The sequence below is a fragment of the Mya arenaria genome, chromosome 15 (assembly GCF_026914265.1).
Source record: "Mya arenaria isolate MELC-2E11 chromosome 15, ASM2691426v1".
NCBI lineage: Eukaryota > Metazoa > Mollusca > Bivalvia > Myida > Myidae > Mya > Mya arenaria.
This window is the reverse complement of record NC_069136.1, coordinates 47745492-47773413: the sequence shown is the minus strand read 5'-3', so window position 1 is coordinate 47773413 and position 27922 is coordinate 47745492. Positions and strand designations below refer to the sequence as shown.

Sequence of the window (27922 nt, the reverse complement as noted above, 5' to 3'; positions counted from 1 at the left end):
ATTCAAACTTGATGTTTTACTACAGTTTGTGAATAAATATAGAAAAACATATTCTTCAATCACCTAAAAAAGGCAGGATCATAATGTCTTTTTGCAACAGAGACACAGTTAATTTGAACAACCCGAAAGAGATTTTGAATACCGTAACAAGTTTTCTGCAATTCAACAAGTGTAATTTAAGTCTTCGATTTAATATTGATTGTTAAATGTGAAACCAATGCAAATTGTACATGTTTGGGTTCTTTGCGGGTATATGAGCCCCAAAAAGAAAAATATTTGATTAAGCCTTGTTGGACTTTTCATTTCAAACAGAATGTAGCCACACTTTTTTTCTGTTCCCACTTTATATTGTGAACAAAGGCTTGTGGTCAGCGGTGGCACACATCAAGTAAATCAGTGTAATGTAGGGAAATAACCAGTTCATTGTTGTTGGAGAGGACATGGCCATTTGATTGAGCAAAAAATATATATAATTATCTTAGTGTTTGGCACAAATGTCCCCAAATTAGCCAGCAAGCTAATGCTAGCATTTTAAAGGGATTAGACAATAGATGATCCCATTGCAAGAAAGAAAAAAGTAAATTCAAAAACATACATATAATTGATATTATACAACACATTGAATCTTACCTACTGACGTATCATCACTTTACTTAGGACAAAAGTGTCTTTTGCTGTTTTTGCGGGGTGTCTAGTCCATTTAATAACCCACTTAATAAAACCAATTTATGACTTAATGGAAATTTGATAGTTGTTTTTCGTGAAGGTGTTTCTAAATGATCAAATCATGTGATCCAATTAGTGGAGATGCAAGCGCAAACACTAACATCAATCGGAAGTTGGAGTAATCTTATTTCATCGTTGAAATCTTTATTTAACGAAAACTAGTACATACAAAATGGTCAAGTCCCCTCTCTATCATATTAATATTTTGTTGTTTATTTGTTGTACATTTCTTATGTTGTTAGCTATAAGGTTGCTGTTTACTTTTCAATGTTTTACATTTGAATTATTTTGTAGTTGTATTTTCAAGTTTGGTACTGCAACCCTGATTTTCTGTTATCAAATATGTTCAACTTTGTCACCTTTTAAGCATTTTTCAATGGATACTTACACGATGATGTACTAACTATTATTTATATTTTTCAACTAAGTATAATGTCTGTTATATTCATTAGGCCAAAAAGAAATGTGTTTGTTTTCAATTTCACTGCCCCAAAATGTTTTGGTTGGTAGTCTGGATTTAAAAAATAAAGTTTAAGTGAAGATAAGTCTGATTAATTTGTCACACTTGAAAACAATTGAGTGCCGTCTGGTCCAGATTAACATTAGAGCGCTTTATAAGAACAAAACATTTAGGCGCCTTACTGAATCAACATACTCCTGAAAAGATGTACCCAAAAGGAGAAAATAATAACGGTCAGAAAGAATGGTCAGATGGCAATTATCTTTTTAACTGGAAGCAAACATATTTTTTTCTGGTAAAGGCTTATCAGCATATGCATGTTTAGAGCTTAATAAAGTAGTACCATTTTCAGGGGATACATGTGTATCCGAAGAATGCCTCCCTTACCCCACAGAGCATGATTTGGATGTATTGTACACTGATTATGGTGAAAGTTGCTACAATGATATATAGTTGGATATTAAACAGTTGCACCAGACTACCAGCTCTGAGATACAGCTAAATCATCATGTTTGGATTTTATAGAAAAATGGAAGTTTCAGAAAAATTCTAGCTAAAAGTGAATTTTCGTATTTCATGAATTTTCAGAAAATGTTTGGAGCAGAATTTTACTTTTAGGATGCAATCCAATTTATTAATGTGTTTATTGTTCTTTTTATGTTTTTAGATCCAATTCAAATTTGTTTGCACTGTTTAAACTATCAAATTTACAATAGATAATAAGCATTGATTAATGCTGAATCTTTTTTTAGTAAAATCATGTCAAGGATGAAAAAAATTATGAAATCAGTCTGAAATTGTCAAACACTTAATTACATGTATAGTACACAATCAATAATTTGTATCATATTCAGTTTACAATAACTGTTTACTAAAAACAGGAATATTCCAAACAAGAAGGCATATGTCAGAGCTGGTACTGTTTGCTTGTTATTATGCTCCCCTTCGAAGAAGAGGGAGTACATTGCTTTGCACATGTCAGTCAGTCAGTCGATCGGTTGGTAGCTGGTCTGTTGGTAGACCAAAGCTTGTCTGAGTGAATAATGCTTGGACCTACGGACCTCAATCTTGATTTGGAGGTGGGGCGTGACCAGTAAATGAACCGTATTGATTTTGGGATTATCATGTCCAAAGGTCACAATGACCTTTAATGTGAAAAACTTGTTCGAGTGAACTTACCAATGCCTGCACTGATGGTTCTCAAACTTGTCACAAAGGTTATGGGTGTTGGTGACCCCTTTTGATTTTGAGGTCATCAGTTCAAAGGTCACAGTGACATTGAATGCGAAGTTCTGTCTGGTTGATAAGTCAAGAATGTCTCTCACTCTACATTCTTACCACAATGGTATAGAAAGAAGAGACAGAGCCTCTATAATATATATATATTTAACCTAGTATCTGAACTATCCTCGACTTTTGAATGAAAATTGGTCATAATCTTAATACAGCCTCATAGGTATCCAATGTGAATTGACAAATCAGCTGGCATTTTGGTCCATGCATATTTTATTCAATTGTCCAAATATTTGTGACAACATGGCTTTCAGGGGGGCATTAACAAACATCTCTTTGCAATTTAAGTTTGCTGGATATTGGATATTGTTGCTTTTAGAGTTTCGACTCACCACCAGTAGAATTGCTACCCTGGGATGTGTTTTTGTCTAATTATTGATTGGTTAATATATTTGGATTCAAAGGGTATTCAGTCTTATTCATGAATCTTTATATGAACAATTTTTAATGAAAAAGCATAACCTTGAGGTTATATAATAATTTCATTTCAAATTACTATAAAGGTAATTCCCTTCTGTAAATTTGCCATCAACTAAAAAAGGAAAAAAGTGTGGTTCTGTAACAAAATGCTGGCACATGTGGCATTTAAAAGCTTGTTAGGTAATGCGGCAAAATTTGTGGCAACCCCTACCTGTGCATCCCCTGTTTATTGCCCTGGTTGCGCAGAAGGGCTCCAAGTTACCTATTCAGGCTAATTGCCATTTAGGGCTTTGTTCAAAGATAAAGGCTGCCACAATTATGCCTAAACTAGGCATTCAAGAATGGAACATGATGAAAAACAGATGAAAATGTTTTTTTATGTAAATTACATAATTCTTAGCCAAATGCCATGGCAGGTTAGCAGTAAGTGCAGTTTAAAAAAAGAAAACGGACAATCATCGCCATTTCTTGTGATGTTTATTCTTGAATATAGGTTAAAACGCTGTGATCATCATGCTTCATTATGGGTTTATGCTGTGATGCACATGGTAGGATGTTTGCTCACAAATGTTGCTGTTTTACTATAACATAAGCAGAAATGAGTTGCATTATAATTCGAATAATACCAGCCTTTTATATAGATTTATTGCCAATGTGAGAATATTAAACTCTTGTAGTAAAAATAGTCTCAAAATTTACTAATCTTGATCTTTAAAGGGACTCCACAGGTCTTTTTTGGCCATTATTTTTTTTCGAACTTTGTTCTCACTCATTTATTTTACTTTGACTTTCATAAAAAACCACAGAATACATGAGATACTGTAACACCAAGCCTGAACTCAGTCAACTTTTAATAGCGATACTAACGCTTTTTGGCAAAATAGTGCAATTTCCATCACATTTATAAATAATTGTTAACATGATATTATTAAAGAACACTTAATTTATTTTTTGTTTATATTTTATCATTGTTAGAAACATTTTGTTCACATTCAATTATTTTTGTTGTTGTTTGACCCTATTTCAAATTAACGAGTCCTTTTAAAATGCATCAGTGTCATAGTGAAGAACATGTTTGGGATTATATTTAACAATCGATACTTAAAGATCTATCACTTTAATATTGCAACTTTTCATATTTGAACTATTCTAAACTGACTATTAATTCAAATATATATGTATATGACTGTAACCTCTGTATAATGCATGCTTTATACATGCTATAACAAAAAACTGTTACAATTTATTTCTATTTTTGTACTAGTAATCTCCAGGTTGATGAAATAAATGCAGAATATAACAGACAAATTAATTACTGTACAACTCATCAACAAATGTTATGACACCCGCCATAATCTCTTCTTACACCCACAGACCTGAAGTGTGATTACACACTATCAGAAGAGTACCGGAAGACCCACTACCTTCCCGGCCTACTGCTGCAGGAACTGAAACTTGCGCTCAACGAGAGCAAGGAGACGAGGCGATGTGCCATCAACGTTCTCCGTGACCAGTTTGCCAAACATGCCTTCGATGACAGATATTCACAGAAGGTGATTTATGTTACACTTTGTATATGAAATGAAATCTTAAGTGCCAAGAATTTTTTTCAAGAGATCATAGTTGAGGAATTTTATATGTAGAATTAAATATTGTTGTTTTTGTTGTTGTTAGTTTAGCAAAATCTTTAAAAATATTGATTGACATGAATTGGAAACTGCTTAAGATAGTGACATGAAACTCGGTAAGCAATTTAACAATGAGTATAGGACATCATGATGAGCCTGTCTCTTCGTAAGAATACATGAGACAACTTTGCATTAAGAATTATTTACATTTTAATGTTTTGACTGTGATGTTTGGCTTTATTGAATTACATAATAAAAAGAACAGATTATAGACAGTGAAAGATTAGGATGAGCATAGTTAAGATAATATTATCTCTTTACCTCGATCCTTAAGGTGTTTTTTTTTGTTTCAGAGCCATCAGGGACGCATAGCAGCCCTGTACTTGCCGCTGATCCAAGTGCTGCTAGACAACAAGCACAGACTGGTTAAATCAGACGATAAAAACCAACAGAAAAACCAGTCTCCCAATCACTCAGCCAGTCAGCCATCCATGAATGGCCTAGATAGCAGTTTGGTCGGGCAGGGCGGGCCGGGTAGTGTATCGGCAAAGAGCGAGGCCAAATCGACATCGTCTGGTCATACACCTCAGCAGAAACATCGCAGCATGATTTCTCTGCCACAGCCTGTTGACCCGTCGAAGAGAGACTCTTCGGTGTTTGATATGATTGCCGGAACAAAAAGTAAGTTATATTTCTTTTTGTTTGTTTAATGAATTTGAGTTTTCCTGATTAAAGCTGCACTCTCACAGATATACCATTTTAACAATTTTTTGTCTTGGAAAGAGCAATTTTTGGGTAAATATCTGCAAACCAATTATATAAGATTGATGACATGAAATCAGATCATAGATTTTCATATTTCCGTTGGAAAATGATATTTTATGGCTTAAACCATTACTAAAACGGTTTGAGAAAAATGCATAAAACATCAATTTTTAACTTATATATAAAAATCTGCGATCTGAATTTTGTCAGCACTCTTATATAACTGGTTTCCATGGATTTTTGCAAAAATTGGCTTGTTCCAAGACAAAAAATAAAAAAGTTTTCAAAACATTAAATCTGTGAGAGTGCAGCTTTAAGGCATGGTAATAGGACCAATATTAGGTCAATATATTTTATTGTGTTTTGGTTTGAAGTAGAGTTATTTTGTATGAAAGTTTTATAATTATGTACTTTTTTCAGTGTCAATTATGAAATATATGGGTATGTTTTTCTGACGGAATTAGATGATTAGGGGTTGCTGGCTATAACTGGATAGATTGACAGAATATTGAAAATTATATATATATTCATCAAATCAAACACTCTTTCCAAACATTTAATTGTAGTTTAAAACAAATTCTATGATTTATTTACCAGTATTTCTTTCAAACAATACTTTTTGATTTGGCATGAGTCTTATATGGTAAAATTGCATGGATAGTGATTTTAAGTATCTTCCATGGCCGAGAGTGTAAGATAGGTTCATTCCGACCCGAGCGTAGGGTGTTTTGCGGAAACGAGGTTTACTGAGTTTCCGCAAAACACCCTGCGCGAGGGTCGGGATGAACCTATCTTACACAAGCGGCTATAGTAGATGCTTTTTCTCCCACCTCAGTTAAACAAAATTAAGTAAAAATTTATTTTTTTGCTGGAACTCTTTTGTGCTTAGTGAAAATAATTGCGTATGGATATGCGATAATTCGTGGTTGTCATGGATATTCGCGCAGTGATTCAGAGTATGTAAATTGTCTGATCGGTCTTTAAATAGTTCTAAGAAGAGTGAAGCCTTATTTCTTGAAAGGTGCGTGAAAACTGTTTTCTGGTGAGATTTGAAGCAAAAAATAATTAACTAGCATTCCAAATATTGCCACAAGACAAGGTTTCCATAATGCGCTTCAAACAGACGCTACAGACGACAGTCTTCAACAAGGGAGGTAATTACAATGTGGTGACCATTAAAAGAGGTTCCATACGGGCATTTTATCTTCGCCCGTGGGCAAGATAAGAACTTCTAGCATGGTTAAATTAATGGATCTATTTATCTGAGGTGGGAGAAAAACCAGTCTTTTGGAGTATTTTACGTACAAAAATGTTTCAACCTTTGTTTGTGTGTTTGTTTTAAAAGGGGCAATATGTTTTAAAGTAGCTTTAATTGTTGATTTTACAGTACCTTATGGAAAAGGTAGAGTGGCCGCCCGTCAGTATTTTCTTTACTTTCTACATGTTGTATGTTACTCTATAACCGGGATTCAACCTTATGCATTACCCCTATATTGGCAGATATGTATTGTAAATTCCCTTTGTTTTATTTTTTTCAATTTACAGTTTAGAATTTTTCATTTGGCCTTACCATTTGCACATTTTACAAAATGCTAAGCTTACTTTTTACCTTTACTTGTTCGTTTATTTGTCACACATATAAAGCTAGTTTAATATCATGATGGTAAAGAGGTACCAATATTTTCTAGTGAATAGCTTTATTGCTTTTAGATTCCATTTGAAGTGCAGATCATTTATGTATTAGGGCACATCTCAGTCTCTTACCATTTCAAATCAAAATAGTAGTGGGTGTTGTCTAGAAGTAAAGGTGTCCGCTTCTCCCGGAAGAAGTTGTGGGTTAATATCCCCCACCAGGGGTACTCATAGTCTCATAAAAAGGACACAGTACTGTTCTCTGCCTGTAAACTGACTCAAGACTGATTCATAACCAGCTTAAAGCTGTCTTAGCAATTGAGCTAATGTATAAACTAAACCAAAAGTTAAGGGTTACAAGGTTTAGGGTTACTGGGTTGAGGGTAACTGAGTTAAGGGTTACCGGGTTGAGAGTTACCATGTTAAGGGTTACTGGGTTGAGGGTTACTGGGTTGAGGGTAACTGAGTTAAGGGTTACTGGGTTGAGGGTTACTGGGTTGAGGGTTACTGAGTTAAGGGTTACTGGGTTGAGGGTTACTGAGTTAAGGGTTGAGAGTTACCATGTAAAGGGTTACAAGGTTTAGGGTTACTGGGTTGAGGGTGACTGAGTTAAGGGTTACTGGGTTGAGAGTTACCATGTTAAGGGTTACAAGGTTTAGGGTTACTGGGTTGAGGGTAACTGAGTTAAGGGTTACTGGGTTGAGGGTTACTGAGTTAAGGGTTACTGGGTTGAGGGTTACTGAGTTAAGGGTTACTGGGTTGAGAGTTACCATGTAAAGGGTTACAAGGTTTAGGGTTACTGGGTTGAGGGTAACTGAGTTAAGGGTTACCGGGTTGAGAGTTACCATGTTAAGGGTTACTGGGTTGAGGGTAACTGAGTTAAGGGTTACTGGGTTGAGAGTTACCATGTTAAGGGTTACAAGGTTTAGGGTTACTGGGTTGAGGGTAACTGAGTTAAGGGTTACCGGGTTGAGAGTTACCATGTTAAGGGTTACCAGGTTGAGGGTTACTGGGTTGAGGGTTACTGAGTTAAGGGTTACCGGGTTGAGAGTTACCATGTAAGGGGTTACAAGGTTTAGGGTTACTGGGTTGAGCATAACTGAGTTAAGGGTTACCAGGTTGAGAGTTACCATGTTAAGGGTTACTGGGTTGAGAGTTACCATGTTAAGGGTTACAAGGTTTAGGGTTACTGGGTTGAGGGTAACTGAGTTAAGGGTTACCGGGTTGAGAGTTACCATGTTAAGGGTTACCAGGTTGAGGGTTACTGGGTTGAGGGTTACTGAGTTAAGGGTTACCGGGTTGAGAGTTACCATGTTAAGGGTTACCAGGTTAAGGGTTACTGGGTTGAGAGTTACTGAGTTAAGGGTTACCGGGTTGAGAGTTACCATGTTAAGGGTTACCAGGTTGAGGGTTACTGGGTTGAGGGTTACCAGGTTAAGGGTTACCGGGTTACCAGGTTGAGAGTTACGAGGTTAAGGGTTCCCAGATTGAGGGTTACTGGGTTCAGGGTTCCTGGGTTGAGAGTTACCAGGTTAAGGGTTACCAGATTGAGGGTTACTGGGTTGAGTGTTACTGAGTTAAGGGTTACCGGGTTGAGGGTTACCGGCCTGAGGGTTACCAGCTTGAGAGTAACTGGGTTGGGGGTTACCAGGTTGAGAGTTACCGGGTTAAGGGTTACCAGGTTGAGAGTTACTGGGTTGAGAGCTACTGGGTTGAGAATTTATGCTTGCCTGTTGCACAAAAAACAATATGAGGCATTATCATAGTGTTGGTGTTATCATTACTTAGGCATTGGTGTTGGGCATTCAAAATCGCTAGCCTTTGGCCTTGACTAGAATACAGTTATAATATTAACATGAAACTTGATTCACATTTTTATAATGAATTAAAATGGACATATGGCCATTAACTCTGGCTAAATTATACAAATTAAGTAAAGTGGATGAAAATGGTGTCCCGTTTGCGGCGCTTTTGTTCTGGTGTTGTGAAATATGATAAATAGCCTTCACTGATCTTAATATGTAATAAATATGTCATACAGATTAATAATGTAATACCTAACATGCACCCTAGTTTTAATACTCATCATGTAGCAGACATTTTTACTGGAAACAAAACTTTTCAAATCATTCTCAAATTTAACATCTTTTACTAGCATGCCCTGTTAGCTACATTATTCATGAATGTTTTGTATTGTTTCTGGAAAAAACTCTGTTTTCTGAAAAGTATAAGTTCATAATTGGTTTAGGTGAATATCTAAAAATATTAACAAATATAATTAACAAAAGTAAACTATTTAAAGGCATAAATGGTTGCAGTGGAAGACTTTTTATATGGTTTTGTTTGCAGAAAGTTTAATAAAGTTAAAGTAGATAGGTAGCTTTGGGCTTAGTAAGGTACATTTTGGCTTACTATTAGAACATTTTGATCAAGAGGACATAAATATAGAATGATGTAAGCATTATAAGTTATTACAATTACTGTATTTTAACTTTGTTGTATGAATTAAAGCCGTACCTTAACTGTAACATTTTAAAACAGTACCTGACAACATTGACTCAAATTTATTATTACATGTATTAATAAAAAAAAGTTTATAACTCCTTTGCCATTACAGGTCACCTGAACGTGGAAGATCTGAAATCACATATCAGTGGGTCCTCTAGTTCAATAGCTAGTTCAAACTCCTCAACAGACACCAAAACAGACAGTGGAAGCAGGGATAAAGGTCACTCAAGGTCAGTAGTCAGTACTCTATGTGTATATGGGGGTAGTCAGTGTGGTCAAACATCTCTAGGTTCATCTGGTACCAACTCCTCAACAGACACCAAGACAGACAGTGGAAGCAGGGATAAAGGTCATTCGAGGTCAGTAGTCAGTACTCTATGTGTATATGGGGGTAGTCAGTGTGGTCAAACATCTCTAGGTTCATCTGGTACCAACTCCTCAACAGACACCAAGACAGACAGTGGAAGCAGGGATAAAGGTCATTCGAGGTCAGTAGTCAGTACTCTATGTGTATATGGGGGTAGTCAGTGTGGTCAAACATCTCTAGGTTCATCTGGTACCAACTCCTCAACAGACACCAAGACAGACAGTGGAAGCAGGGACAAAGGTCATTCAAGGTCAGTAGTCAGTACTCTATGTGTGTATGGGGGTAGTCAGTGTGGTCAAACATCTCTAGGTCATCTGGTACCAACTCCTCAACAGACACCAAGACAGACAGTGGAAGCAGGGATAAAGGTCACTCAAGGTCAGTAGTCAGTACTCTATGTGTATATGGGGGTAGTCAGTGTGGTCAAACATCTCTAGGTTCATCTGGTACCAACTCCTCAACAGACACCAAGACAGACAGTGGAAGCAGGGATAAAGGTCACTCAAGGTCAGTAGTCAGTACTCTATGTGTGTATGGGGGTAGTCAGTGTGGTCAAACATCTCTAGGTTCATCTGGTACCAACTCCTCAACAGACACCAAGACAGACAGTGGAAGCAGGGACAAAGGTCATTCAAGGTCAGTAGTCAGTACTCTATGTGTGTATGGGGGTAGTCAGTGTGGTCAAACATCTCTAGGTCATCTGGTACCAACTCCTCAACAGACACCAAGACAGACAGTGGAAGCAGGGACAAAGGTCATTCAAGGTCAGTAGTCAGTACTCTATGTGTATAGGGGGTAGTCAGTGTGGTCAAACATCTCTAGGTTCATCTGGTACCAACTCCTCAACAGACACCAAGACAGACAGTGGAAGCAGGGATAAAGGTCACTCGAGGTCAGTAGTCAGTACTCTATGTGTATATGGGGGTAGTCAGTGTGGTCAAACATCTCTAGGTTCATCTGGTACCAACTCCTCAACAGACACCAAGACAGACAGTGGAAGCAGGGATAAAGGTCACTCAAGGTCAGTAGTCAGTACTCTATGTGTGTAGGGGGGTAGTCAGTGTGGTCAAACATCTCTAGGTCATCTGGTTCCATAGCAAGCTCTAATTCCTCAACAGACACCAAGTCAAAGTCAGACAGTGGAAGCAGGGACAAAGGTCATTCAAGGTCAGTAGTCAGTACTCTATATGTATAGGGGGTAGTCATTGTGGGTCAAACATCTCTAGGTCATCTGGTTCCAGCTCCTCAACAAACACCAAGACATACAGTGTAGGCAGGGACAAAGGTCATTCAAGGTCAGTAGTCAGTACTCTATATGTAAGGGGGGTAGTCAGTGGGGGTCAAACATCTCTAGGTCATCTGGTTCCAACTCCTCAACAAACACCAAGACAGACAGTGGAAGCAGGGACAAAGGTCATTCAAGGTCAGTATTCAGTACTCTATATGTAAGGGGGGTAGTCAGTCGGGGTCAAACATCTCTAGGTCATCTGGTTCCAACTCCTCAACAAACACCAAGACAGACAGTGGAAGCAGGGACAAAGGTCATTCAAGGTCAGTAGTCAGTACTCTATATGTAAAGGGGGGTAGTCAGTGGGGGTCGAAGCAGGGACAAAGGTCATTCAAGGTCAGTTGTCAGTACTCTATATGTATAGGTGGTAGTCAGTTGGGGTCGAAGCAGGGATAAAGTTTATTTAAGGTCGGTTTTATCTAGTTATATGGATTGTTCTGTATATGACCCATAAACACAATGGGTCACAGATCATTGTCATTCATTGAACTGACACCAGAAAATCAGCATAATTATGTTAGAGGATTGTCTTTCTTCACAGACAAGGGTCAGTGTCTACCGTGATACCTGGTGTGACATCATCAGCCACATCCAAAGTGTACCAATACCAGCGTCTAGACAACACGGAGATACGTGATCTTCTCGTCTGCTTGCTGCACATTCTCAAGTACCTGCCTGATGGTAATAGCTCGTTGAGATACTCACAACTTGTTTTAGCTCGCCTGTTCTTGAAGAAAAATGTCCGTTTATTGTTGCAGCCTTGTTTTCATTGTCGAAGATACTCAAAAGCTTTTATATAGGGTTTTCCCTTTGACACCATTGTGCATCATGTATTGGCTATAAATGTATTACTAAGTAAATAAAAAAATTCCAAGGGAGTTACAGCGACCTCAGGAAAAATAGTTTTATTTGTAAAACATGAACTATAAATTAACTTAGCGCTCAGTACAGACTCAGCTAAGTGGATTATTTAGTATGTCTTGGCTCAATAAATGAATCAACTAAGTCATATTAGCTTATAAACAAAATAGTGGACATGTTATTTTGGGTGCGTATTACAATAATAATAATAATAATAATAATAATAATAATAATAATAATAATAATAATAATAATATCTTTATTTAGAGAAGGTATATACACATTATGACATAATTACAGGTTCAACCATAACAATATCATATTTACAATGTGGCCTTCTATGGAGAAACACAAACAAACAAAAACAAAATGCAATTGTTAAATCATAAAACATCTGCATCACACTTATACATTCATATAAATACATACAAGTTTTAGGGCAAGTTGGGATTTTCACTTATAAGTCCAATACCCTTCATTCAATTGACTTAATACTTCACACAGTTGTTCAGGGCCATCACATGATGAGGTTAGATGACTCCATAATATTCTTCACACAGATTATGCCCCTGATTGACTATTGAACTTAGGTTAAAGTTTTAGGGCAGGTTGGGATATTTATTAATAACTTCTATACCCTTTGTTCAAAAGACTTAATACTTCACACAGTTGTTCAGGACCATCACACAATAAGGTTACATAACTCCATATTATCCTTAATACAAGTTATGGCCCCTGATGGACTTAGGTTAAAGTTTTAGGGCAGGTTAAAGTTTTAGGGCAAGTTGGGATTTTCACTTATAAGTCCAATACCCTTCATTCAATTGACTTAATACTTCACGCAGTTGTTCAGGGCAATCACATGATGAGGTTAGATAACTCCATATTATTCTTTACACAGATTATGGCCCCTGATTGACTATTGAACTTAGGTTAAAGTTTAAGGGCAGGTTAGGTTTTATTAATAACTTCTATACCCTTTGTTCAATTGACTTAATACTTCATACAGTTGTTCAGGACCATCACACAATAAGGTTACATAACTCCATATTATTTTAATACAAGTTATGGCCCCTGATGGACTTCGGTTAAAGTTTTAGGGCAGGTTAAAGTTTTAGGGCAAGTTGGGATTTTCACTTAAAACTCCAATACCATTCATTCAATTGACTTAATACTTCACACAGTTGTTCAGAGCCATCACATAATGAGGTTAGATAACTCCATATTATCTTTTATACAAATTATGGCCCCTGATTGACTATGGAACTTAGGTTAAAGTTTTAGGGCAGGTTGGGATATTTATTTAACAACTTCTTTACCCTTCATTCAATTGACTTAATACTTCACACAAGTGTTCAGGACCATCACCCAATGAGGTTACATAACTCCATATGGCCCCTGATTGACTTAGGTTAAAGTTTTAGGCAAGTAAAAGTTAAGGGCAAGTTGGGATTTTAATAAAAAAAACTTCTATACCTTTCATTTAATACATTTAATAAAATTTAAAATTATTTACGACCATCTTACAACAAGAAACATAACTCCATTTTAACCCTAAATACAAATTATGTCCCTTGAATATATGTATATTTTTTTAATTTAATTTCTTTTGACATTTTTACATTCTTAACCATACTTTTACCAAGGGAAAACTAGGAGGGCTATACTATATTGCCCTTGAATTTTTTTTTTATAATTTCTTTTGAAAGGCATATTTATATATTCTTGACCACATTTTGGGAAATCAAGTTATTTGAATGACTTGCTTCATTTTTCGGGTGGTGGGAGGGCAGCATCAAAGTCACCTTATGTATTGAATAAATTTTAGTTAGGTTTTACATAAATAGACCAAACGTGGTAATATTACATTGTTATTGTATTCACTTCTAAGTCGAAGCGGCGAAGTCGAGCGCGCTGTCTTACGACAGCTCTTGTTGCAACTAATATTGGCTGGATAGCAAGTGAAGAACTATTAAGTGTAAATTTAGAGGCAAACAGTGATTTGAAACTGTATAGAGTGCAAAAGAACAGTTTATCAAGACTGAATTCAGTGACATTAAAGTGTATTATAAGTTAATTCAGTGACATTACAGTGTATTATGAGTTAATTCAGTGACATTAAAGTGTATTATGAGTTAATTCAGTGACATTAAAGTGTATTATGAGTTAATTAAGTGACATTAAAGTGTATTATGAGTTAATTCAGTGACATTAAAGTGTATTATGAGTTAATTCAGTGGCATTAAAGTGTATTATGAGTTAATTCAGTGACATTAAAGTGTATTATGAGTTAATTCAGTTACATTAAAGTGTATTCAAATGAGTTAATTCGGTGACATTAAAATGTTCTGTGAGTGCTGACTATCGGTAAAACCATGCTTCAGTTTTAATTAAAATTACAATTGAGTACATTGGAAACCAGTTCACTTGAACTCTTCAGGACCGTTGATAAAATCTTCAAGCAACCGAAAATTTGAGTCTATGTTATCTTAGAATAACTAACTTCACATGGTCATTATTCTGTTGTTGCCTATCATTTCAGATATCCTACTGGGTTGGTTCAACAACTCATCCGAGTATGACATCGTGGACTTCTTTTCATTGCTTGAGTAAGCGCAAGGACATTATAATGGTAGAAGTATGGTTAGGTTGAGATAGTGTGAGTTCTAGCTGGCCGAGATTAGGATTTAGAGTTTCTCTGTAGATAATCGTTTAAAACTGGTAAGTTCTTTGGTTTGGTCATTGTGAATAGCCAAAATGTTAATAGATTGGTCAATTTTTATCCAATTATTAGTAAAGGCAATCAAATCTTTTAAATCTGGAACTAGCTAAAACACAACCTTTTAGTATCGTTATATTGACCTTGATGTCGTCTACATAATTGTCATTGTACAAACTTAGGATATATTTTACAAGAGTTAAAGATATCATCATGCAAATTATTGCTCTAGTTCACATCTACAATACACTGCAAGTTCTGTAGCTCTGGCTAAAGTTTTATATCCCTCTGTCAATCGGGAAAAATATCATCTCAATCGTCTTTTTATTCCTATTAAATAAAATTCACTATCTAATTTCAGACTATGTCTAGAGCACTTTAAATATCAAGGGAAGAAAAAGATTGTCACCCTGGCCATTATTGGAGAGAGCAGCATGGGGCGTAAAACCAACACCATGCCCGTCAAACGGCAGTCAGCAATCCCAACGGCCAATGGGAGTCTTCCACCGACATTCCGTAGTGTTAGCCAGTATGGAGACTTTGTACCAGATGTTCCAAGCTACCATAGTAAGTGCTGGTTACAAATTTTAGGAAAGCTGAATTACCAATGCTTAATATTATATGATATTTCCTCCCTTTCAATGTTTTCTCTAAATTTCAAGCTATAATTAAATCCAAGGTTATCCTTTAGATCCTTAGGCTCAAATATTCTTAGCATTTCACATATACATTTCATAAGAACATCCCAACTATGAAGTTGATTGATCATTAACAGAGTTTGACCAAGCCCCTTTATAAGAGTACTCATAACCCATGGTAACATTACATTTTAAAAGTCAATTTATATAACTATGTCATTGAAGTCTTCCTAATCTGTATTAGCCAATAGAGTGCCAGAGGGTAAGATGTTATATACATGTAGTGTTGTAGAGTTGACAGTTTGTGTTATGGGGTTTCGGACATTTCGCTGTAGATTGTTCTTAAATTTTTGCGCGCTCCTTTTTTTATGTATTTTGGTTTTGGCCTATTTTGCGAGGTTTAAAACTGGCAAAAACATTATTTCAAACAGTAATAAACAGTCAAAAATTTATATTTTACTGGGTTGTAAATTTCTCTTCCTAATTGATTGGCAACAAATAAAATAAAAATGAACAATCTACAGTCATGCACTTTTAGTCAGTTGGATAATTTTTGCTGTTATCTAACAATTTTCACACAATTTGAAAGACAAACTTCAGTAGATTTTAATAGCAAGTGGTAAAAGTGGTATTCAACAATTTCTATTTATAACAAAACTCGGTTTATTAATCATAAGACATTCAATAGGTGTTTTTTATTTAATGCAGATGTTAAGTCTCCTCTATTTTCTATAGGCATGTTATGTTGTTGTGGAATATGTTTGTTTCATTTACTATTTCTTATGATTCAATGAAACAAAATGGTAGTACGATATTTACCTGGGGTTCCTGAAATCAGGATTGCGACCTTTTAACTTCAGACTATCATGTACAGTTGTAAAGTTGTTTTTTGCGTGGACATTTGCATAAAATGTTAATGGAAGTACCTTGCTATGAATATAAATTACTTTGGGAACAATTTTGAAAGTTGTCTTAGCCCCTTTACCCTGCCCTTATACGCAAACAAATCCATGCTATTTCTTAGAATTGACAACTATCGTCTTTTAGAACCCCTGATTTAAAGAGAAATGTTTTGTAAATGTAGCATTCACATTTGTATTGTGTGTTTAGCAAATTGATTTTACTAAATTTGTTTGTTTTCATAGTGTACCATACAAGAATTTAATGTTTTGAATTTTGTTCAAACTTGATTGTTTAGTGTAATGTCAAATGTTTGTTAAAACTGCAGCTCTGAAATGTTCCACTTCCATGTATTATTTTTCTCATGCAGTGTTTTCTGTAATGTAAAGGTTTTTCACATACTTTGAAAGCCCGTCTTTTTTTGGGGTTGTAGCATGTCAGATGTGGTGTGGTGATAATGGTGTCCACCCTTAAAGATGTGGGTAACAGTCCCAATAGGGTTCTTTCCCATTACATATCGAGAAAATATGAGTACTGGTTTAAGACTGTAAATGGACATGGGCATAAAACTTACATTAATATCAAACAAAAAGAAATACTATAATCTAAAAGATTGTTTGCTTAATTTTAAGGTTAGCTGGAAATCACCTCAGTTTGAAATTAAAAAAAAAAATAAAGAAAAGTATAAACCTCAAAATTCTGATAAATTTAATACAGATTCAATGTATCACCTTCCTGTTCATGATCTTTTCTAGTGACAACATCATCCGAGGCTGACGGTCTGAGTCGAGCGCGGTCAGAGGCGAACATGTCAACTGAGATGGGGATTATTGTCCTTGATGTGCTCGGGGTTTACACGGACAAGTTCAAGGTACATTGCTTTGCTGATGAATTTGCTAGTAACCGAGAATTTAGTTTGTAATGCCTGTGGAAGTCACGTGACCTAAAATGCCTGCAGAAGTCACATTTCTGGTAATTCCTATGAAAGTCTATTGACTTGTTATGCCTTTGAAAGTCATATGACTTTTAATGCCGGTAGAAGTTACATGACTGGTTATGCCTTTGAAAATCATATGACTTTTAATGCCTGCAGAAGTCACATGACTGGTAATGACTGCAGAAGTCACATGACTTGTTATTCCTGCAGATGTCACATGACTTGTAATGCCTGCAGAAGTCACATGACTTGTAATGCCTGCAGAAATCACATGACTTGTAATGCCTGCAGAAGTCACATGACTTGTAATGCCTGCAGAAGTCACACGACTTGTAATGCCTGCAGAAGTCACACAACTTGTAATGCCTGCAGAAGTCACACGACTTGTAATGCCTGCAGAAGTCACATGACAAGTAATATCTTCCTTAAGTCACACGACTTGTAATGCCTGCAGAAGTCACATGACAAGTAATATCTTCCTTAAGTCACATGACTTGTAATGCCTGCAGAAGTCACATGACAAGTAATATCTTCCTTAAGTCACATGACTTGTAATGCCTGAAGAAGTCACATGACTTGTAATGCCTGCAGAAGTCACATGACTTGTAATGCCTGAAGAAGTCACACGACTTGTAATGCCTGAAGAAGTCGCACGACTTGTAATGCCTGAAGAAGTCACACGACTTGTAATGCCTGAAGAAGTCACATGACTTGTAATGCCTGAAGAAGTCACATGACTTGTAATGCCTGCAGAAGTCACATGACTTGTAATGCCTGAAGAAGTCACATGACTTGTAATGCCTGCAGAAGTCACACGACTTGTAATGCCTGCAGAAGTCACATGACTTGTAATGCCTGAAGAAGTCACATGACTTGTAATGCCTGAAGAAGTCACACGACTTGTAATGCCTGCAGAAGTCACATGACCTCTCATCAGTGGATGGGAATGAAAGATACTGGATGTTGACAGCTGACAACTTAATGGCTAATTAAAAGTGCAAACAAGATGTTGAAAATCTTACATTTAATTTTTAGTTTGATTCAGACAAGCAGTTTAATGGATTCTGATTTTTCAAAATGTTAAGACTAATCTGTCAATTCAAGATGGGGACATCAAAGTGAACAGATAGTGTTAAATTTACAATACTTCATAATGAAATTTCCACACATTCCCCTTCAGGTGCAAAGGTATCAATGAAATGTCCAAAGATGGGGATAACATATTGTTGAGACCGAGCTCATCTTGTAAGTCTTATACAAATTTCTGATGAGCTGTTTAGATAATTCTCTTTTCTTGGTTATTTAAGACGGACCTGTCATCCCGTGATGGTGACAACACATTGATGGAGACCGTGTTTGACCTCTACCTCTACTTCCTGCGTACCAGCCAGTCAGAAACACTGCAGACGCACGTGTTCGCTGTGTGGAGAAACTTTGTCAGAAAGGTAAGGGTTGAAATGGTCTTACTTACTCAAAATAACTGTTTTAGATCTATTATCGTCACATACTTATATGATACAATAAATGCAGTTAACACACAGCGATTTGTAATAAACTATTCATTATTACAGAGCAAAAAAATATGTAATATATTCTTTTTTTCATGCATTTCAGTTCTCCAATGTGCTATTTAAGGGAGATGCTACCTTGTGTTCAAAGTTATGTTATGAGGTAAATAGAGAATTTTCTCCCTGCTCAAGAAAAAGTTGGAAATGTTTTTATAGCCTTGGTGTCTTTTTCACTTCCATAATTTGGTATAAAACTTTCATAGTCCAAGGCTGTAATTTCAACATTTATTGGTAAAGTTATTCTGATGTGTGGGTGATATATTTGTGTGTGTTTTTTTTAAGTATTTGTGTATGTGGTGTATATATGTTTGTGTCTCTAGTTTGTTCTGTGGTTTGGACCCTTGCCTTGTGTCTTATAGCAGGGTTTATTTTTGAAAGTTCAACCACTGGGCTTGTCCCTCTAGTTTTCATTGTATTATTGGAAGTTCAACATATCAAAACCATATATCAATGTTACTGGTATGGCTATTTTTTATAATAAGTCTAGAATTAAAATAGCTACTCAATGATGGAAAAATTATATTGTTCATAAAATTTAAACACCTTAATTTCAGACAAAAACTTCAAAAATAGACAGTTAGGAGTTTATACCTCCAACTCAATCATTATGGTGTCATTGGGCTAGAAGTCTTTGATTACTCTTATTTAGTCCTCCCAATAACTTTTGCTATTCGATTTTTGTTGCAGACAAAAAAGTTGAGATATTTTCATAGCCTTTGTAAAACCAGTTACAAGGTTTTGTATTATTGTAAATGTTTTGTTTATAATTTAAGTGAAATGTTGATTTAGCCCTTAGGCTGCTGATGGCGATTTTAAAGGCTTTACAAACAACTTGGAACCAGACCAGACGCTGAGTAGCTCGGCGTCTGGTCAGGTTTCAAGCTGTTTGCCACTCAGTCAATATATCCCCAAAGTTTTAAGTAAATTGAAAAAAATTTAGAATAAACCAGACGACATTTTAGAGCAGACGACAATTTACCCAGCATGCAAAGGGTTAAGGAGTAAATGCATTTATGTTGCAGCTGTTGAGGTGTTGTAACTCGAGGTTAAAGTCCACTAGAAAGGAAGCCTGCATACTGATCTATAACCTGATGAAAGCAAACTTTGAGTTTACGAAGAAAAAGTCATTCACTCGTGTACATCTGCAGGTAATACTCTTTGATTATCCTTTTTTTAAAAAACAATATTATTTAAGAGGGAAGAAAAAAAGAAAACTCTGTAAAATTGGAGAAAAGAATAGTTGGGTCATAATTCCAAAACAGAGATTTTTTCAGTGGCAGTAAGTTAGCGTCTTAACAATCATAGTTAAACCATCTGGATAATATTCAATGATGATAGTATATTTTGTGAGTTGAAATAAAGTTTATATGGAAAATCAGTTAATTAATTGTTTTTCAAATTATAATGTGATGTGTTATTGTGTAAGAAAATATAACCCCTTAAAAAGCAACATCAAAGAAATAACATTGAACGCCTAAATTTGGGTAAATAAGATATGGTTAATTGTGATAACCATGAAAGTAATTCCTATTTAAAGCCTTATAACTCTAAATGAAGTTAATATTACGTGAATTAAAGACAAAGAAAAATATTGAGATTAGCTTAATCCCATTATTAGGGACTTTTTTTGAGAAACTGGGGCCAGAAGATTGTTGATAAAACATATCCTGTAAGTCGATGTATAATAATGTAAATTTTCCGTTGCAGGTTATAATTTCTGTGGCCCAGCTGATCGGGAATGTGGTCACATTGTCGAACAATCGATTTCAGGAATCTCTTGCCCTTATCAACAGCTACGCACACTCGGACAAGACCATGAACGTTAGTTTGCTTTTTATCGTGCTCAGATTTTTATTTGTACATGTACTTGAAACTATAAATACCGTGATCGCCAATTGAAAGTGCTCCCTAAAAAAGAACAAAGGGTCCATATTAGCAGGAGTGTACATTTACATATTGTAATAGCTCTGACTGAATAACACTTACAGCCTCAAGTCTGAGTTCGAGACTTAAGACTCAAAAATTGGAATTTGATTGTAAAATTGACTATTAGGAGAGCAGTAATGGTAATTGTTTCAATTGTTTTACAATTATTTAAACATCTTTTGTTTAAAATATTTTAATTTCAATCTCAGACTCAAGATGTTAGTCACTAGGGGCCCAGAAAATTCAGTTGAATACTAAGTGAGTGTCTGAAATTGAATGAAAATTTAAATTATCAAGTAGGTAGTACGTTAAAAAGTACTTGTCTTAAGTTTCCAGTCTAAATACTCATTTCGACACATGGCATTACAACCAAAAACTTAGGATTGAAAGATCAATCTTACAATTGAATACATGCATTAATAAGCTGGCCCCAAAGTGCACAACCTGAATAAATGACCATTCAAAATGCTAACAATATCCATGTACAGTGTTTTAAAGGTCATGTTTTGAATATTTAATATATTTCAGTCTCGTAAAGAAAAAAAGGTAAAAAAAAGACATCCTTTCTGGGACATGTCCAACAGCACAAAAACGTTTGGAACAAATAAATATAGCTGCACAATATGTTTCATTCAGGTCTTGTCTATTCCGAGTTTTCTCCTAAATCTAACACACACAATATGGTACAAACATTTAAATTTCTAATGTTGGTTTGAAATGCAAGAAAACATTCATATAAGAAAAACTTGAACAAATTTAACCTTTTAGATTTCAATTGTTATTTCACTTATAAAAATTGAGTTCAAGGTTTAGATACAGCACTCATAAGATAACAAACTGCAATGGAATCTTCATAAAATTATTTTTTGTACCCGGCACTTATGCTTACACGGCTTTTGGCTGTCAGCTTTGGACTTGTATCTGATTAGAAACAGTTAATCGATTCTCATTCATACCAAATTAATGACATTATAACAGTAGCCATTTGATGCTGTATTTTAGTTAAACTAACAATAGGCAGATGCATTTGACATTCGTGAGAATAGGTTGTAGGTGTAGTTGTATAAGCATTTTTTTAGTTGTAAAATGATTAAGCAGAGAATCAGACTGTAAATCACTGTGTATAGGATGCACTTTTCCCCTTAGAATTCCCATAAAAAGACTGCGTCTTTCCTAAAGTATTAGGATTCTAACAAAAAAAAATTCAACTAACTTCAGGCAGAATTTGCCTCTTCAGAGAAATAATTGGAAAAAAGAGATTGTTTCTTCTTATGTGTAATATTATCTGAAGGTGTTGACATGTTAAGAATAATTTTTGTTGGATATCATGTGAGGATTGTGGGATACAAGTGGACAGCCATGGGATATCATGTGAGGATTGTGGGCTATAAAGGGTGGACTGTGGGATATCATGTGAATATTGTGGGCTATAAAGTGTGGACTGTGGGGTATCATGTGAAGATTGTGGGCTATAAAGGGTGGACTGTGGGATATCATGTGAATATTGTGGGCTATAAAGTGTGGACTGTGGGATATCATGTGAATATTGTGGGCTATAAAGTGTGGACTGTGGGATATCATGTGAATATTGTGGGCTATAAAGGGTGGACTGTGGGATATCATGTGAAGATTGTGGGCTATAAAGGGTGGACTGTGGGATATCATGTGAAGATTGTGGGCTATAAATGGAAAACTTTGGGATTTCATGTAGTGTTGTGCCGATGATCGATTATAATCGACAATTGATCGGAAAGGCCTCCGTCGGCGACAATCGATAGTGAAATTTGAACAATCGATTATAGAAACAAGGGACATAACCGCTTTCGACTAATTTTCATTTTCAGGTTAATGCTAGTTAATGTTAAGGTGTTACTATGTTAAGTTATTTAGTCAAATTCTTATCAAGTCAGTGAGTTGTTACAGTACCTTATTACATTTTTTTGTAATTTAACTGCTAAAGGATTGGTTCTCAACTTCTCATGATTGCGGTTTAAAAGTGATTTTTAAAACATGTTTCTTCTTACCATGTAAGAATTTAGTTTTCTCAGTTTTCTAAGAGAAAATATTCTTGTAAAACTTGTATTCAACTGCTTGTTGTACTTGTAACTGACTGATTATTAAAAAGAAATTGATATCTTTCTTTGTGTGTATTTTACACATGTATACAATACTAAACGTAAGACAAAAAATAGAGCCTGTGGTCACATTTTCTGTAATAGTATCTTGTAAAAACTAAAAGATAGTCATGTTCTGAATAAATTATGTAATTTATACAAAGTCAGAAATGTACAAACAATATTGTAAGAGAACATTGATGCTTAAAACGTGTGCATGTATATATATGTACATGTATGCCTTAATATGAAGACTAAAGATAATTAAATGATGATTAAAGCGATTAATAATCGATCATTGATTGGTTTCATAAACCAATTATCAATAGTATTTTTTCGGTCTGATTCCCAACACTAATTTCATGCAAGATTGTGGGATTTAAAGGGAAGACTGTGGGATATCACGTGAAGATTGTGGGCTATAAACGGAAAACTGTGGGATATCATGTGAGGATTGTGGGATAAAAAAGGGAAGACTGGGATATCATGTGAGGATTGTGGGATATAAAGGGAAAACTGTGGGATATCATGTGAGGATTGTGGGATATAAAGGGAAAACTGTGGGATATCATGTGAGGATTGTGGGATATAAAGGGAAGACTGGGATATCATGTGAAGATTGTGGGATATAAATGGAAAACTGTGGGATATCATGTGAGGATTGTGGGATTTAAAGGGAAGACTGTGTGATATCATGTGAGGATTGTATGATATAAAGAGAAAACTGTGGGATATCATGTGAGGATTGTGGGATATAAAGGGAAGACTGTGGGATATCATGTGAGGATTGTGGGCTATTTAGGGAAGACTGTGGGTTATCATGTGAGGATTGTGGTATATAAAGGGAAGACTGTGGGATATCATGTGAGGATTGTGGGCTATAAAGGGAAGACTGTGGGATATCATGTGAGGATTGTGGGCTATTTAGGGAAGACTGTGGGATATCATGTGAGGATTGTGGGCTATTTAGGGAAGACTGTGGGATATCATGTGAGGATTGTGGGATATAAAGGGAAGACTGTGGGATATCATGTGAGGATTGTGGGCTATAAAGGGAAGCTATAAAGGGAAGACTGTGGGATATCATGTGAGGATTGTGGGCTATAAAGGGAAGACTGTGGGATATCATGTGAGGATTGTGGGATATAAAGGGAAAACTGTGGGATATCATGTGAGGATTGTGGGCTATTTAGGGAAGACTGTGGGATATCATGTGAGGATATAGGGCTATAAAGGGTGGACTGTGGGATATCATGTGAAGATTGTGGGCTATAAAGGGTGGACTGTGGGATATCATGTGAATATTGTGGGCTATAAAGGGAAGACTGTGGGATATCATGTGAGGATTGTGGGCTATAAAGGGAAGACTGTGGGATATCATGTGAGGATTGTGGGATATAAAGGGAAGACTGTGGGATATCATGTGAGGATTGTGGGCTTTAAAGGGAAGACTGTGGGTTATCATGTGAGGATATAGGGATATGAAGGGAAGGCTCTGGGATATCATGTAGGGATTGTGGGCTATAAAGGGAATACTGGGATACCATGTGTAGATTGTGAGCTATAAAGGGAAGACTGTGGGATATCATGTGAGGATATGTGGGATATAAAGGGAATACTGGGATATCATGTGTAGATTGTGGGCTATAAAGGGAAGACTGTGGGATATCATGTGAGGTTTGTGGGATATAAAGAGAAGACTGTTGAGGATGCGAGGATTGTTATGTGTCATATATAAAGTAGATTGTTGATATAATGAGAGGATTTGGGATATCATTGTACTAAGTATTATGAAATATTATGAAAGAATTGTAAAATACAATGGTTGGATTGTTGATATCATGGAAGCTTTGTTGGATATCATGGGAATATTGTTTGTTGTTTGGATTGACCATTGAATATAATTATTATTATCATGTAAACTTGCAGAAACATGGACTAAGAGGCACAGTGTGTTTGATATAACATAAGAAATGTTGCATAGTGATACTATCGGAAAAGTACACAAGTCATAATAATAATGCTTCAAGGATATTACAGACTTATTTAAGTGTTTGGTAAACTCACATCTGGGATGGGACTCCATTATGTTGTTGGGGTACTTAATGTTGTAGGCAACAAGTACAGTGAAATGTTATTGTTTGGAAACTGTTTATAACTTCATGGCTGTACTGACTCACAGGTGTCCAGTGTCTGGGCCTTTATTGATGGGGGACAGGTAATGGTTTCCATAGTAACCATCTTCTTGGCAAATTGCAAAATTTGCCATACTTTTGGGATTTACCAGTTTCAGTCTCTATAATAGAGCAGAAAACAGCGCTATTGTATGCTGTTCAGTTTAATGTGTAACAATTCTAGCATGTGAATGTAACATCTGAAGAAATTGCAAGCCTTTTATGTTTCAAGAAAATATATCTCCTCAAGTTCTGAGTTTCCAGTTATAGCAGCTTCAATCATAACTCTAAAGGGCGTACATGTGGCATACACTACAGGCCATGTTGCTTCATGAATATGTTTCATGCATGTCTCTTACCTCCATATTTGCTGATGCTATTTTTGTATTTTCTAGGCCTTCATCATGTAATGGAACTGAACAATTTGTCATGATGGGTTATGGATCTATATGTTTTGCTGTTCTAATGAATATTGTTGTAATTCTTGATAAATAGTAAAGTTATTGTTTAGTCTAAAAACTTATGTGTCCTTGATCTTGGTATTTTGAACAATTTAGTGGAGCCTACAATATTGATAAATGTCAAAGACAAATCACCAATTTGAAATATGAATTTGCTTTAATCATCCATCTTTAGTCTTAGAAAAAACATTATATATTGTATTTAACGTTATCATTGATGTACACCATATTAGACAGAGTATCCATAGTCTCCCCTGACCCTTATTTGGATTCAGAAGTCAGGATAAGTTTGATCAATTTTTTATAACTTTTTTTAAATAAGAAGGCAAAAACCTGATTAAAAAAGCATGAATTTCATTACATATAATTCAGAAAAAATATCTAAAAGAATATTATTTCTTTATGTGTTAGTAAGCGAAAATACTGATTCTAAAAATCCTTAGAATAATCTAAATTTCCAGCATAAAAAATAAAGTGTTACAGTTTAACAGCTTAAAGCTGCTTCTCACAGATATACTGTTTTTACAACTTTCATATTTTCTGTCTTGGAAAGAGCAAAATTTAGCGTAAATATCTGCTAACCAGTGAATAAAGACTGCTGACAAAAGATCAGATCACAGATTTTCATAGTTCCGTTTGTAAATTAATGTTTTATGGCTTAAACCGTTACTAACTAAAATTCTGCAATATCATTTTTTGTCATTAGTCTTATATAACTGGTTTCCATGCATTTTCCGAAACATCGGCTTGTTCCAAGACAAAAAATAAACAAAGAAGCCAAAACGTTCAATCTGTAAGAGTGCTTTAACATACATGAAAAAATTGTTTGGCAAAAATATGGTATTTTCTAAGGTGCACTTGCTCTGCCTTAACCATTAAAGATATAACATTGTACATATTTGTTCTAACTATTATACAACAAACATCTTAATTTGCATAGGACAGTAAAAATTTCAAAGCAAGCATGAAATCTTCTAAAAATTGATCCAGAATATATGATTTCTTTAACAGAAAACAAGGTTCTCCTCAGAAGTGAAGGATCTCACGAAGCGGATCAAGACTGTGCTAATGGCTACTGCACAGATGAAAGAACACCAGAATGACCCTGAAATGTTGATTGACCTTCAGTACAGTCTTGCAATCTCATACGCTAGTACGCCGGAACTGAGGAAAACCTGGCTAGAGTCCATGGCCCGCATACATAGCAAACAGGGCAACCATTCTGAGGTACATTGTAGAGCTGGCAAGTAGACTGTAAATATTAAATGACTCACATTGATTGCAAACAAAATTGGAACCATTCAAATCATTACACATTATTTGGTGTTCACACATATTTGTGGACCAATGACATTCAAGGATTTACCCTATTTACTGCAGCCATTTATCTTGTAGAGCAGATATTATAAGTTACGAGATAAGTAGGTGACCCAATATGGGGCAAAGGAAACCATATCGCTCTCAACCCAATATTTTTACCTGTGCCCGTATATCCCATATCACCTACTAACCCCATAACATATATATATCACATTGAAAACCTGTTTACATGTTTAAATGCTTCATTTATTTAACGAAATATTCATCGGAATCGGAAAATAGACGCCATTTCAGTATGATATAAATACGGTGACCCAATATGGAATAATATGTGGTCATCCGTCACCTGTCCTGGACCAATAGCGTTGCGTCATTAATGTTGGAGGCTTGATATAAACATTTATTTTCATAGAGAGTATTTTGCTGATTTATAAGATTTGTACAAAGAATTAAAAATCAAATGTGACTACTTTTGCACTTAAATTGACAATTTTATGTTTCAGGCAGCGCATTGTTACATTCATATGGCAGCACTTGTGGCAGAATACCTCAAGAAACGAGGTCAGAATTCAGTTATTGTAGCATTTCCTTGGTCATTTGTTATTCAAATGAGAAAATTTACATACAAAATTACATAATTACATATGAATTCAAATCTGATTGGAAAATTAACCTTGTATAGCAAATTCAAAAGGGAAAATTAATCTTTTGCAGAAATTAAAACTCTATAGGAAGAAAAATTGGGGAAATAGAGTGTTTTTGAATTAATCATTTAACTCACAAACTAAAACTCATTTTGCAAGAGTAAAGAATCAAAAAGAATCCCTTTTGAATGATACAAGGTTTACTTTTATCTAGTGATGTTTTATTTTTGCTGAAATTGCCAAGCCATGTTTTTTGAAGTAATGAAAGAAATTCTTATAGCAAAGGTGATTAAACATTTTTTATATATTCTCTCATACTACGTCAACAGGAAAAATAAAATCAAGTAAGTCCTGCACTGTTGTACAGCTATTTGCTTTTTAGCGGTATTTTTCATTTTCAATTAATGGTGTTTTTTAAGTGTCCTTAATATGTTTGTGTCATCAGTTGTTTGATTATGTGCGTGTTCAAGTTTCCACCTTTAAAGCATGTTTAGTGTTGACTGTTGATAACAGTCAAAATCTGACTGAAATTTTGGAAACTTTCCAGGGATTTGCTATCCCATTTTAAGATTC

The 27922-nt window shown here is 35.4% G+C and overlaps 1 protein-coding gene across 10 annotated transcripts in view; it reads left to right on the top strand.

Annotated features, from left to right (window-relative positions):
* The window catches only part of LOC128218885 (dedicator of cytokinesis protein 9-like), a 91724-nt gene that overhangs the window by 39543 nt on the left and 24259 nt on the right, over positions 1-27922 (top strand). For 5 of the 10 annotated variants that reach the window (XM_052926646.1, XM_052926642.1, XM_052926639.1 and 2 more), the window contains 16 exons: positions 4274-4452; positions 4881-5208; positions 6680-6709; positions 9542-9662; positions 11629-11768; positions 14491-14557; positions 15029-15234; positions 16961-17076; positions 18450-18587; positions 18757-18813; positions 19733-19858; positions 20418-20531; positions 24933-24968; positions 26397-26612; positions 27209-27266; positions 27679-27693. In XM_052926646.1, the coding sequence (XP_052782606.1) occupies positions 4274-4452; positions 4881-5208; positions 6680-6709; positions 9542-9662; positions 11629-11768; positions 14491-14557; positions 15029-15234; positions 16961-17076; positions 18450-18587; positions 18757-18813; positions 19733-19858; positions 20418-20531; positions 24933-24968; positions 26397-26612; positions 27209-27266; positions 27679-27693 (1947 nt within the window). Of the gene's footprint in view, positions 1-1538; positions 1614-4273; positions 4453-4880; positions 5209-6679; positions 6710-9541; positions 9663-11628; positions 11769-14490; positions 14558-15028; positions 15235-16960; positions 17077-18449; positions 18588-18756; positions 18814-19732; positions 19859-20417; positions 20532-24932; positions 24969-26396; positions 26613-27208; positions 27267-27678; positions 27694-27922 lie in introns of all 10 variants that reach the window. The other 5 variants (XM_052926640.1, XM_052926645.1, XM_052926638.1 and 2 more) reach the window with 4 other exon arrangements.